The 14,327-nt window shown below is 43.5% G+C and overlaps 1 protein-coding gene across 6 annotated transcripts in view; it reads right to left on the bottom strand.

Moving 5' to 3' along the window:
- NR1D2 (nuclear receptor subfamily 1 group D member 2) overlaps positions 1-13,019 on the bottom strand; it is a 28,634-nt gene extending 15,615 nt beyond the window's left edge. The window contains exons 1-5 of one of the 6 annotated variants that reach the window (XM_070239044.1): positions 12,612-12,915; positions 4,686-4,854; positions 4,304-4,567; positions 3,296-3,384; positions 1,051-1,195 (exon numbers count right to left, since the gene is read on the bottom strand). In XM_070239044.1, the coding sequence (XP_070095145.1) occupies positions 1,051-1,195; positions 3,296-3,384; positions 4,304-4,361 (292 nt within the window). In that variant the 5' untranslated portion in view covers positions 4,362-4,567; positions 4,686-4,854; positions 12,612-12,915. Of the gene's footprint in view, positions 1-1,050; positions 1,196-3,295; positions 3,385-4,303; positions 4,568-4,685; positions 4,855-11,303; positions 12,204-12,611 lie in introns of those variants that run through there. The other 5 variants (XM_070239045.1, XM_070239046.1, XM_070239047.1 and 2 more) reach the window with 5 other exon arrangements.
- Positions 13,020-14,327: the final 1,308 nt, after the last annotated feature.

Here is a 14,327-nt window from a genome sequence, read left to right on the forward strand (position 1 = left end):
TGGGGTTGGCCAGTGGCGCAGCAGTTAAGTGTGCATGTTCCACTTCAGCAGCCCAGGGTTTGCCTGTTCGGATCCCGGGTGTGGACATGGCACTGCGTGGCAAGCCATGCTGTGGTAGGCGTCCAACATATGAAGTGGAGGAAGATGGGCACAGATGTTAGCTCAGGGCCAGTCTTCCTCAGCAAAAAGAGGAGGACTGACAGCAGTTAGCTCAGGGCTGATCTTCCTCAAAAAAAAAAAATGAGCTCCTTACTGCAATACTGCATTTCTGTGTCAGTAAAATATTAGTTAGAGAAACCTAAGTGACTGCTTAAATGACCCTTCCCTAGATAAATATGGGGTTCATTCTTAGCAATTCTTTACTAAACTAATCCCTCTGAAAACATCATACTCCTGTTATGTTACTTAAAACAGACTTAGACTATCCAAAAGTGATTTCCCTAAGCATAAGGGAAGCGTCTAATCTTTCAGTGATATCATCCAGATAATACTAATAGCCCCACAAATTATCACAATTTTTATTTTCCATGGGAATGGATCATGCCAGAATTGAGCAACCACCTCCACTCCAAACTCAAAGTTTCTTTCAATTTTGCATCTCCTTTTGATGTATTCAGAATCTGTGCCCTAAAAGCATACTATGATCTCAGGGCTGAGAAAGTGATAGAGATAACTCACATAAGAAATGAGTTCCTCAGTAACACCAAGAAATCAAGGAGAAAGAGCCAAGGATTCCTATATCAAGAAAAGCTAAATCTTTTCTTAAGAAAAAAAAGTATTCAAATTGTATAGGGGAAAAAAATGGGTCTTTTTACAAGAAGCAACAAAAAAAGAAGTGGGCCAAAAGCTGTTTCTGGGGTGACGATGCTAAAAATTGACTTTAATGAATTTGGCCTCCTACAAGGCATCAAAAAGTGTTTTCTAAAATCTTCTTCACCCTAAGCACAAGAGGGCCATTGGTAACTGGCTTGTAGCTCTGGTTTCTGTTGAGGAATAAAGGCCAAGCTCCACATGCTTTAAGAAAGAGCACTCTTTAAACTGAGAACATACCATCTCTCGACATTCCAACAGACAGACACTTTTTGAAGCGACACTGCTGACATCTGTTCCTATTCATTCTCATTATAGAACAGTTTTCATTCTTCAGGCACTTCTTGTACTGGATGTTTTGTTGAATGCTTCTCCGAAAGAAACCCTAAGAGCAAAGGAAGATATACCTATTCATTTAAAAACATCCAGATGAACTCCTCGTAAGCACTCCTCCCACGCCTAAGTATCCAGTATATTACCAGCTACCTGGGAAATAATTTTGGCTTAGAACAGAGGAAAATATAATATTGATACAGAGAATTTAACTAGATTCTTACCAGTTTCAGTAGCACCTACACATACTAGCCAAACAAAACTCTTCTTCCCTTTGGAGAATCTTGGTGCTTGCCAAAGCATCCCTTGGCTACAGTTTAACCCTGTTTCCAGCCCCTGCCTGCAGCCACATTTTTCCAGCTCATACTTTAATCACATGAAAATCCCAAAAATCCTGCAATATGACTGATTTTTAAATGTGTCACTAGAAGTAAAGGTTACTCTAGCAAAGCCTGGTCTTACCTGCTGACACTAGCAAGGCCTACTTACAGGTGCCAGATGTTCCTGGCTACTTCTCAGCAACAGGTGTCACAACACACACCCAGAGATCACCTAATGATCCAAGGAAAGACAGTTCCCAGCTAGACGGCTACAAATAACTGCCTTACTACACAATTTAAGTACATGCTCTGTGAAAGGTCTTCAAAGATCTCCAGCTTAATGGTTCCAGGGAGAACAGAAAAGTCAAGAACATGATTACCAAAGTTATTTCAAACTTCATTTTCCTTGAATATCCTAACTAACCACACATTTCATGAACCTATATTAGTAATTGTGGGTTAAAATATTTTCATAGGGGCTGGCCCCGTGGCCGAGTGTTTCGCTGGTTTGAATCCTGGGCACGGACATGGCACTGACCATCAAACCACTCTGAGGCAGCATCCTACATGCCACAACTAGAAGGACCCACAACGAAGAATACACAACTACATACCGGAGGGCTTTGGGGAGAAAAAGGAAAAAATAAAATCTTAAAAAAAAACGAATGGAAGTATTTAAAAAAATAAATAAATAAAATATTTTCATACTTTATTACTACAATACTACACTTGGACACTATAATATCTGAGTTAGGCACATCTTTAAGAGGGTATACAACAATTATGTGTATTTATCAAGAATACACAATTAGGTTCATTTACTTGTGCTTTTGTTTCTCTCACTATAAAGTGAGAATGTTGCCTGCCCCACAATTACTTCACATTTTTGTAAAAAAAAAGAGAGAGAGAGAGAGTATTTATAGAATTTTTTGAAGAGTGGTACATTTATATAAAATACTAACTAGTCTTGTGAAGTGATCCAGACATTAAGAGCTATCAAATTCACAATTCATGCAGAACCAACCTAGAAAAGATTTCTTCTTTCATCATGTATATTCGTTATCTTGTTCACCCCCCCATCCTGCCAAACTGGATTCCTACTTCTGGCTTTTAGTCAAAGAACAGAAAGAGCACGAGTCTTAGCCATGTTCATTTTTGATACTCAGGAGAAAGGATTATGCCAGATTGAAAAAAAGAGATTCCCTGGATATAAGTAGGAGGTATAGACTATCCCACTTGGAACTAAACTATCTGACCAACACTCTAAAATGTATTCAACTAAACTTACAAATGAGCTTCCTCAAGTACTCAAAGTATATTTAAGATTCTTTTTTTACTCACTTAGCATTACTTCTGAAGATACCACATTTTTAGAAGCATCTAGGAATTATTCCCGACTTCTAATACTTGATATGTCAGAATGTCAAAGTATCTAATGATACCTATTCAAATTTGGTTTAAACTAAGTTCCAACAAGGCAGTAATGTCTCGTCCATTTTGCTCCCTGCTGTTTCCCCACCACTTAGAACAGTACCTGACACATTAGAGAATAAGCATTTGTGCCCTTGGTTTCATACCATAAATACAGCTGAGCGAGACAGCAAATTTATTTTGATCAAAATCTTAAAGAAAAAAGAAATACTTTCACCAAATTAAAAATATATTTTTCCCAACAAGTTATCTTTATACACTACATAAAATGCTTAAAACCTTAAAAGGAGCAGCTGACTTCTCTCCTCCTCCCAGATTATCAGTTGTGGAAAGTGGCAAACCTAACTTCAACTTCTTTAATCCCAGAATCGGTAGCTTAAAGAAACAAAAGCATGCTTTACCTTACAGCCTTCGCAAGCATGAACTCCATAGTGGAATCCTGATGCCACATCCCCACAGACTTTACACAGCAGAACCATGCCACTAAATTCTAAGGCACAAACACACAAAATTGAAAAGTTGGAAGAAAAACTTCAACTGTTTGTTTGCTTGCCAATTGAATATTTTATGTTGTTCAATTTGTAAGTACTTTAAAAAGATACAAATCTACTTTTATAATGTAAAAGAAAAATCATCAGACCAAATTAACAAATCAAAACAAATCATAGTTTCCTTTTAAAAACACAGTTTGTGGGACTGCCAAAAATATCTCAGAGAGCTGGTTTTTTCCTTTCCTGATGAATTTAAACACACTGAAATTTTGTAAATCTAAAGATACTTTACACCAGATAAGCAACCAGAACTAAGAAAACAACTCTTCTGGATAAGAATTAAGAAGTTTGGCAGAGAAGTCAATCAACCAAAGGTGCAAACGGACGTCTCCACAGGCTGCTGTCCAGATACTCAGTTCAATTCCCCTCCAGGCACCAGAGGCCCCATTCCTTCCCGACCCTCCCCTATACCAGCCCGTCTTACCTCCACACTCACTCAGGAGTCCAAATCCCGCCACTCATTTGGCTATCCCAATCCTGCTGTGTTTCCTAATCTCAAATGTTCCTAGCTCCAACTTCCCATGAGTAAGTACTCTGTTCTAGAAACCAGATTCAGTACAAGGAGTCCAGAAGGAAGGTAACTGTGAAAATGTGGTAAAAGCGGGTACTCTAGAGGAAACATGGTCAGGCAGAGTACTTAACCACATATCCTCCTCTGAGGTAAGAACCAATCCTGACAGCCCCTAAGCTGTAACTTTTAACATCATCACTGATTTTTTACCTAACTACTGAACTAGGATTACCCATAAGAGAGTGAAATTTATACCCAAAAATATAATGGTCCTTAAATGAAAAGCTGAGTAAATAAGACCCACCTGCAATTAATGGCACCAACCTTTAGAAAACTAAGTAACTTACTTGTCACTCCACTATGATTCTTTGTCATCCCAGGTGCACTCGATTTGCTTGTTTTCATAGAACAGTCTAGTCGATCATTCTTCAGGATGCCTTCAATATTGGAGAGATCACCATTTTTGGGATTACCATTGTTATCAGAATTTGAGCTATTTGGAGAAGAAGGAACAGAAGAGGAGGACTGGAAACTATTCTCAGAACCCTCACTGTGACAAGAGGCAGGGCTAGAAGCTGAGCTGGAAGAACTGATATAGGCAATCACACCTCCTAGAAAAGAGGGGGGAATCAGATAATTAGATACACAATATACATTTTCTGTTTTTGCAAATCTGAACAGTAAAGTCACTAACTTTAGAAATAGACTACTGATTAAACATCTGCTTACCCCAAAAGAAAAAAGTAACTTAATTCCTTATTTCCTACTATTCTTGCTTCCACAAAGTTCAAAGCATATATAATTCTCAATGATTCAAAAAGTGAGAAGGCTCACAATGGCTTGTTATTTTGAGCACATGCAGATCCAAACCTAAAGCTTTTCATTTTCCAAGCTTTTCCTAAAAGGAATGAAAAATCTTCCTTAGTGACGACATAGCTTAGAGTAAACAAACTGCTTTGACTGTGAAAAAATCTGGTTCTGGTCCTCTCTCTGTCTCCTGCATTGTACCTGCATATGACACAACCCTAGAAACAGTGAGATCATCATTTGCCTCTCCCAGCACTTGGCTAAAACACAGGCTAATTAAGAATAAATCTAACATTTGGAGCTCTGGGTAAAGTAATTTATCTCAAAACGAGGAACCTTTCATAACTGTTGCTCCCAGAATCTTTGTTTTGATGCTCCCTGAAGACTTCTACAACCATCCACTAAAGCCTAGTTCCACACTCTCTTTTCTCCACCTAATTCCGCCATTGGACTTGCACACACACTTATCTCTAAGCAGCTCTTAAGGAACCCGGACTCACTACTTAATCTTCTGAGTTGCTATTTACAATAAACGTTAAAGAGGCTGGAAAAAGCACACATGCTATAAGAGAATAACATTAAGGCTGAAGCTAATTCTCTCTTCAGAGAGCTACTCTCAAAACAGTATTCACAACTTTAGCAATATAATCTCCACAACCCCTCTGAAAACTAGCCTTCGCCTCTTAGAGACTATAAACCTCCTAGGTTAAGAAACAGCGTTTAAAATTATTCTCAGGGCATAATTTCAAACTTCCTCCCTCAAAGAGATAAAATTTTGCAAGAGTGACCTCATGGCAAAATTTATTATTTTTCAAAATCCCGGGCCAAACAAGTAATTCTCATCTTGTCGACTGTGGTTTCTTTTCCTCTTCCCTCCATCATCAACATTTATTGGCATTTTCAACATGCATCAGATAGAAAGGTTAATTATCTCTCTTCCATCACTGTCCTGAACTCTTACTTAAACCTACTGTTTGCCTGTTTCCATCTATTTCTCAACTAGACCATAAGCACCTAGATGCAGAGACAGTGTCTCTTAATACTCTGCATACGCTTTACAGGTAATAATTCTGCCATAATACTTTTTAAGACCTACTTCTCTGCCTTTGTGAAGCTCCCATCTCATAACATCCTAAGCAGTATAAAACATTACTACAAAATCACAAATGAAACAGGGCATTTCTGACAACAATCTCCCTGACTATAGTGAGTAGTAAGAGGAGAATTTTGCACATTCCCCAAGTAACAACTGCAATTGAAGTATTCACTCTGAAATAATAACTTTCTGACAAAGGGAAATAGGACCCCAATCTTCTTCTTAGATAACAGCCACACTTCATAAGTCATTTAAACACACAGCAAAATGCTGAGGCCAAAATAATTCCAAAGACCAGAAAGACATTTCCATTTACAGAGAAGAAAAAACAGGCAGAGAAATGTTAAGTCACTATTAGTCTGTCGTATAGAAATGAGCTACTAGATATGTATTCAAGTACCAATTATATATATCCAGGCTGGGAAACCCCTGAGAAATAAAACACAACTCTCGAGTTTGATTACAACCCGGAAGAGAAGTTAACACAGGTGCCTACTGTGCCAAGAAAAACAGAACAGTGTTCATGATACATAAATTTAATATGCATGAATGCAACCAAATACACTTGAGTTTTAAAAACAAAAAATAGAAATAACATGGACAATTTCATCCACTCTTCCCTTAAGCATATACCTGGAATCAGTCTTGAGGTTGGAGGTGTGATTCTGTTCTTTCTATAGTCTGACCCACTTCACAAATGCTCTCTTGGCATGTGCTTATCGCCCGCCCAGAGTGAAGCCAGAGCTTTATGATTAATACTTGTCCTGCAACGTGCTCCCAACCTATAAACCAGTCATTCTCAAAGTGTGGTCCCTGGACCAGGGGCTTCAGCATCACCCGGAAATCTGTTAGAAATGCAAATTCTCAGGCCCCATTCCACATCAACTGAATCAGACACTTTAATTACACTGTTGGTGATTCCGATGCACAGTAAAGTTTGAGACTCACTGCCACAAGCCAACTACCTCATCTGTGTTCAATGGAAGAAAAAGCAAGCAAGGGTAATTTCAGTAACAGGAATTTCATCTACCACTGAATTTAAAATCTAAAAGCTCCTAAAACTCCAAACACAAGGAGAAAAAGCTTCCTATGAGTTTATTCTCATGATCCAGAGAGATTACATAAAATGTATATCATCAGAACTACCTGATGCTCTTACAAAACAGATGTTTCCAAGGTCCTGCCCAAACAAAAGAAGGTACCCTCAGGAATGAACATTTTAACAAGTTCCCCGAGCAATTCTCTGCACGTCAAAGTTCAAGAATGGCTACAATCAATCAAGTGAAACGAAAATTAGCCCACAGTTTTAAAGGCTGATGTTTTCATTGACATAATTGCCTGAATATGCTTAATAACCTGTGAATCCAAAGACAAACAATTCTGACCTGGAAGCCTGTTTAATGTCACGTTCCTGGGTAAAACCATTGTGCCATTTGTTTTAATAAAACTTTAGAGATTTGAAGTTCATGTTAGAAATTACAGGTGTTAGCAAGCTACTACTTTTTTCCACACAAGTCTCCATCCACTCAGAACAGAAAACAAAGAAAAATATTATCCTTAGTTCTCAATAAACTCCCAAAGGAAGGTCCCACAGCTAGTTGTCTTTTCTAAAGTACTACCTTAGGTACTAAATTCACTTCTCAACGTCTCAAGAAGATAAAAGATGAGAAAGTCATGGTTTTCCTCAGAAGACTTTCCTAAGCATTTTGAGTCAGCCACTTTGTTTACATGGTCTTCTGACTACTTCAACTTAGAAATAAACTTTTCAGAAATCAGAGCTCCCAGATGGCTTAAGAACTGGTTTAAAGTACTGACTGGGTAATGGAAGATACTGCAATTAATTACCCGAAAGGCAGCTTCCTTGGCAAAAGCTCCAAAAAAAACTAAGAAAAATTACTGGGCAATTATCAATCCAGATAAGATCCAATTCCTATCTTCAAGGAGCCCAACAATCATTTACAACAGGCATATGCCAGGCACCATGGAATCAAAGACAACCCATCTAGAAGCAGCTACATCCTCCTAGCAAGACTTTCAACACTGATTTAGTCATCTCAGCATCTACTCCTGCTACCAGACACCAATCTACCAACCTGATGGTTAGCAACCCAAATGGGTTAAATTTTAATTCCTAAAAGGTAAGGAATTCATCTAGCAGTTGCTCAACATAATGAAGAAAGGTAAGTGAAAACTACAAGTCACCAAGTACCTACTGAATGCCAAGAATAAAATGACACAATTTCACATCACATTTCATCCTCACAGAAACCCTGTGAATTAACTTACATTATCGCATTTTACAGATGAGAAACTCAGAGAGGTGAAGTAATACAGCTACTAAGTGGCCGGGAGGGTTGAAAGTCAAGGCTGTCTAATTCCAGAGTACGACTACTACTTACCGAGAAGACCTGGGCAAGCAAGTCACTTTCAATCTCTCTAAACCTGAGTCTCTTCTATAAAATGGGAATATCTGTCAGAGCTATTACAAGATTGAAATGAAATGATCTTCACAAAAGGGATTACTAAAGTGCTTTTTGCACACAGTTTTTGATGATAAAGCAAGAAAGGTAAAATCTCCGAACCAGCAAGTCCCAACACCTCCAGAAACAGGCAGAATGTACTTCTTAGAGGCCTCAAGCTAAAATTAGCTGAGGCAGAGTCTTCTCTATTTTTAGTTGAAAGGGACCCTGGAGCTGGGCCAGGTTCCCAGGCTACGGCTTACCCAGTGGTCAACTGCAGACAAGCCAGAAGTCAATATCCAATTTTGTACTGCTAGGAAACATTTACCGTCCCTACATATGTTGGGGTATTCTTATCTCAATTCTAGGCTTGCCCATGATCAAAATCTTCCCACTTTCACTGCCCACCATCATGGAAAGTATGCTTCAGTTTCAACTCATGACTGTATCTAGAACAAAACATTTTTACCATCAAGAAGCTTTAATTTTCTCATTTTAAGAGTAGGTTATTAATAATTTCTACTCACAGGGTGGGAGAGTAGATCTAATTGAAGCACTAAACTTCCAATTGTGTCCTGAGTGTCAGAGTACCAGAGAACAGCATGGTCCCTTCCCTAAAACGCCTTAGGGGCCAAATGGGGAAACAGCTATGTTAACCATTCATTCCAGTGCAATGTGAGCAATGTTTCATACGAATTACTGTGAATTGCTGAAGATCACACAAGAGCACTAGAAAGAGTAGAGATCAAGAGGAGCAAACATAGCCAAAGCAAAAATAAGTGGGGTCTTGAAGAATACGTAAATTACCAAATGACATACCATGTAAGAGATTATTTAAGAAAACAAGTAAATAGGGTGACAAAAACCAAATACGTCCTATTTTGTAAAACCATGTTTTTGTCTCCATGTAAATTGCGGGGGAGATTTGGGGGGACAGGGGGGCAAGTGTACCTAGTGTTCAGAAAAAAACAGATTTACTAGCAACAAGATTAAAAAAGGATGATGAAATTGGGAGGCTATGACCCTATAGCACTGCAAACCAAGTGGATCCATGACAGCATCTCCTTCACCCCTAAGAAGACAGGACCAGAAAGCTGCGCGTATACCTTCAAATGTTATGTAAGCTTAAATATTCCAGCATAGTAGTAGTTTGTGCTCCCCAAGAGGAATTGTTGGATTCAAAATCTGGCTCTACCACTTGCCTGGGTAGGTTACTTATCTTCAATTTACTTAGCCCCTCATCTTCAAATGGTGACAACAGTACTTTCCTTCACAGAATTAATGTGAGGTATCAAAGTAGTAACACATATAAGGGGCTTGGCACACAGTAAATGCTTGACAGATACTGGTGGTTATAATTTTACCATCGTTACACTGGAAGAGTTCTATCAGAATAGTTCACACAAAACTAACCTTCCCTACACATTCTTTCCTTCAATTCTGAATGTGTTATATGGACCCAGTGGTTTCTCTCGCAGGTTCCTTATTTCCACGATACCTTCTGAATCTCTCAACCCCACTGACCAGTCAAGCAACTTCCTACTTTACTTTTGATTCTTCCCATTATCTTGCTGTCTCTCTCCAAGTAAAGATTTCTTTCCTCTTACATCCCTCTAATGTTTTCTTTCGAAGTTTGGAGAACTATAGTAGAACACAGATTTGTAAAGATAAGAATGGACTATGTGGAGATGTTTTCCTAATTTTTAAAATGTGAATTACAGCCATGGTTATGAAGTTTGTACAAAGAGTTATTTGCTTTAAAGAACCTGGTATACTCAATCAAAATCTGTGATAGAAACGTATAGAGAATTTCTACAACTTCACTATTTCATATCTGTATCAGTCATAGAGAGGGTAGAAACACAATGTGTCATGAATTACAGGATAGCTGGACGAAATGGTCACTGACCGAATGTGTACTGACTGATAGAACGATATCAACCCAAAGGTGTGCCACACAGCACCAAATCTGGACCCACCCTGGTCAACATTCACAACAGTTTGAAGGAAGTTAAAGGGAATGCTTATCAAAGGTCCCTCTGACAGACAGATGGCAGAAAGTGCTAATATACTGAGTAACAGCTTGTGACTGCTTGAACCTGGAGCCAAAAGGAGTAAGAAAAAATGTAAAGAGGATAACTGCAAATTGCTACAGTTCAGGTCAAACAATTATCTGCACAATGAATGAAAGCTAGCTTCAAAATAGTTCACAAGACAAGGTCCTAGCTGACTGCATGGTTATGTGAGTCAGCAAAGCGACACGCCACAAAAGCTAAGGCTGCCAGAGAATTCATTTGCAGCAGAATCCCAAACTTGCAACTTGATAACTGTCCAAAAACGTCCGCGGGAGCCTGTTCACCTCTAGGTGCTACATCTCAAAGGGCAACAAAGATGACGATCACAGAAAACAACACTGAGCAAGGACCAAGGAACGAGAACAAGCAAGGGGGGGGGGGGGGGGGGCAGTCAACAGTCATCCAAAGGAAGTTTTACAATTCATAGCTCCAAAAGGCAAAATTAAGCTCACTGATAATGTTCCAGGAAGGCTCAAACCACAGAAAAACCTGCTAACCGCCTGAGCCAGCCAACCTTGAGGTTGCAAAGCTGAAGAATTCATTAACGCTAAAGGCTGGGTTAGAAGAGGATGAACCCACAGTCCCTAAATTCTTATCAAGCAGAAGTTTAATTCCATGATAGTGTTACTCAATTTTTAAAAATATCATCAAAAGCTAATTTAAAAGTGTAGACAAAGAGAACAGATTAGTGGCTACCGGGGGAAAAGTGGGGTGGGGGGTAGGCACAACGGGTAAAGGGGTGCACCTACAACACGACTGACAAACAATAATGTACAACTGAAATTTCACAAGATTGTAACCTATCATTAACAACAAAAATTTTTTTAAAAATCTCCAAAGCTAAATAGGCCCACAGGAAATAAAACACAGAAAAAATAACTTTATAGTTGGTGGGAAATGCACAACATACCTGTTATCAAGGCGTGGTTTTTAGAGCATATAATTTAAGAAATAAAAACTGGCTTTGTAACCTCAATGGCCTTAGGTATAAGACCCACCATTTGTGTGAGAGCTGCCAAAAGGGTGAGAAGGGAGCACGGTATTTTTCTATGGTACTGTCACAGGAAATGTAACAAGAAAGAGAGTTATAAAGCCAAATTCTGTGGATCAACCACCCGCGGGCTTAAAACAATTCACTGAAATGAACAAGGACTCGTCTCATAAGGTCTCGGGGTCACTCAGGATCACTGAGTCATCCTGACCACGGGCGAGCCGACTGATTAGCTAGGGTGTGTCCCGTTTACAGTAAGGCTCCCAGCCCGAGGGGATTTTCGAGCCGTTTTTATGACAAGGTGTGTAAGACAGGTCGCGCCCTAGAGGAAACCATATTTTTTGTAAATAGTGAGGCCGCATCATAACAAGTGCGCTTGTTGCCCTGTCTGCCGGGCACTGCTCCGGAGCTAAGCTCCTCAAGACTGCTTCCCGGGCCTCGCCTCCGGGACGCCCCACGCCTTCCCGAGACACCTCCTTCGGCCCGAGGCGCGCCCTAGCCCCGCACTTCTTCCTCAGTATCCACAAGGTCGGCGGCGGTGCGTCCGCCTAGCGGCGGCTCCCCGCGTCGGGGTCACCGTGCGGACCGCGGCCGATACACTGCGCCGTCGGCGCCCGCCTCCGGGCAGCCCACCGCGGAGTTCACGGCACGCGCACGCGCACACGCACGCGCGGCCTCCTCCGCAGTGTGCAACCCCGCGGGGGAGGAGGGAATCGCGTCCACGTCACGGCGCGGAGTGTTCCAAAGGGGCGGGGCCTCCCGGGGGGCTGCGGCGCTCCCAGCCGGCGCGCGCGCGCGCCCCCGCCCCCACGTGTCCCTGCGGCCCCGGGGAATGTGGGTCACGGAGCCGAGCGGCCTCACGTGTCCCCGCCCGCTGCCGCCGCCTCAGCGCCCATTATGTAATGCCGCGTCACGCGCCCGCCCAGCCAACTGGCGCCCGCGCGCCGCCGAACGTAAACACAGCGCGCACGTGGCTCGCGCGGCCGGGCCATGTGAGGGGGGGGCCGGGCCGGCGGCGCCGGGCCGCGCTGCGGCGTTGCGGGGAGCCGAGAGGGCGGCCGCGGGGCGGCCTGGAGGCGACGGGAACCGAACCCGAAGCGGATCCGCAGCGCGCGGCAGCCCACCCCGCCGGCCCTGGGGACACCCCCAGCCACCGCCCCCCAAAGTGCCCCTGGGGGCTTAGCGCCCCCTCCACCGCGCCCCCACCCGCCTCAGTCCGGCTCTTACCCGCATTCACCTCCATGGTGCCCTCGGAGACGGGGCGGAGGCCGCCCGCTTCCCGCATAGGGGGCCGCGCCGCCGCCGCCTCAGCGCCGCGCCGCCCGAGGCTGGCGGCAGCGGTGGTCGCGAGGCCCCCTCATGGGCAGGGCGGGCGGGGCGCCCGGGACCCGGGCCCCGCGGCCGGAGAGCGGGCTGCAGTGAGAGAGGGCGGCGGCGGCCGGCGAGCAGCGCTCCTCGCGGGGTCCCTGACAACAAAAGCGGCGGCGCGGCGGCTTCCTGCAGCCAGCGCACCGCGGCGGCGAAGGCGGCTGACGGGGAGGGCAGCCGCGACCATGTGACCCGCGCACACACCCCCCTCCCTCCGCCCGCCCGCCCGCCCAGCGGCCGGCCGCTGCAGCGGCTCCGCCCTCTCCCGCCCCGCGCCGCCCCGCCCCCTTCCGCCCTCCGCCTCTCCGCTTTCCTTCACTCTGTCTCCCCTCCTCGTCTCCACCTCTCTCTTCCTCATATTACTCCTCTCCCTCCTTTCCCCTACTCCTTCTTCTCCTCCTCCTCCCCGACCTTCCCGCCTCCGGCTGGGAGTCCCCTCCACCTGGTGACACCTCAGGTCACCTCGGACGGTTCCCAAGGACCGCCTTGTGGCGCCGAGGAGACCGGCTTTTCAGGACCCCGGGCTAGGCCACCGTCCCTGCGGGTCCTGCTCTCCCACACGACAGACTAAACGCTGGGCTCTTTGAGGGCACCGCCCATTTCTCGTCGCTCTACACCCCTCGGGTGATTTCCTCCAATGCCGTAGCTTAAGTAGACCTGTGTTCTGATGACTGCCAAATGTCCATTTCAAACCGAGACCTCTCCTCTGCAGGTTCCTACAGCCCGTTTGATTATGCCCCTTTGATGTCTCTTAGGCATCCCAAATTTAAGGTGTGGACAGGTGTATGCATGTGTCTAAACTTAGTGAATGCACGCTTAAGATTTGTGCATTTCGCCTTTTATGTAAATTTTACATCAAAAGGAAAAACGAAACAAATGTGCTGAGGTATGCAGAGGGAAATGCGTTGGTCTGCAATTTAAATGCGTTACAAAAGTAAGATGGGCTGATGGATGGAGGCGTGGATCAATGTATAGTAGTATAGTAAGATGTTAGTTGCTGATGCTGAATATGGGTATTCACTGTAAAATTCTTTCCAATATGATCTTTGAAAATGTTCAATATAGGGGCCGGCCCGGTGGCGCGGAGGTTAAGTTCCCACGTTCCACTTCTCAGTGGCCCAGGCTCCCCGGCCCGGATCCCGGGTGCAGACATGGCATCGCTTGGCAAAAGCCATGCTATGGTAGGCATCACACGTATAGAGTAGAGGAAGTTGGGCATGGATGTTAGCTCAGGGCCAGTCTTCCTCAGCAAAAAGAGGGGGATTGGCAGTAGTTATCTCAGGGCTAATCTTCCTCAAAAAAAAAAGAAAAGAAAAGAAAATGTTCAGTATAAAATGTTGAGGGAAACGTAATGTGTCCGACATTTTTACATGTGCTACACCCCTTCTCCCCCCATCCATCACACACACAGAAGTTCCTTCCCCATCTCAGTCTAGTATTTTGGTAAATCTGCCAGTTCCTGAAGCCAGCAAATTAGGTTTCTTTCCCCCTCTCTCTCTGCCTTTTATAGCCCATTCAATCCGTTAACAAACCTAAGCTATTCTACCTCCATAATATGTCTTCAATCTCTGTGCT

Source organism: Equus caballus, chromosome 16 (genome assembly GCF_041296265.1).
Source record: "Equus caballus isolate H_3958 breed thoroughbred chromosome 16, TB-T2T, whole genome shotgun sequence".
Classification (NCBI taxonomy): domain Eukaryota; kingdom Metazoa; phylum Chordata; class Mammalia; order Perissodactyla; family Equidae; genus Equus; species Equus caballus.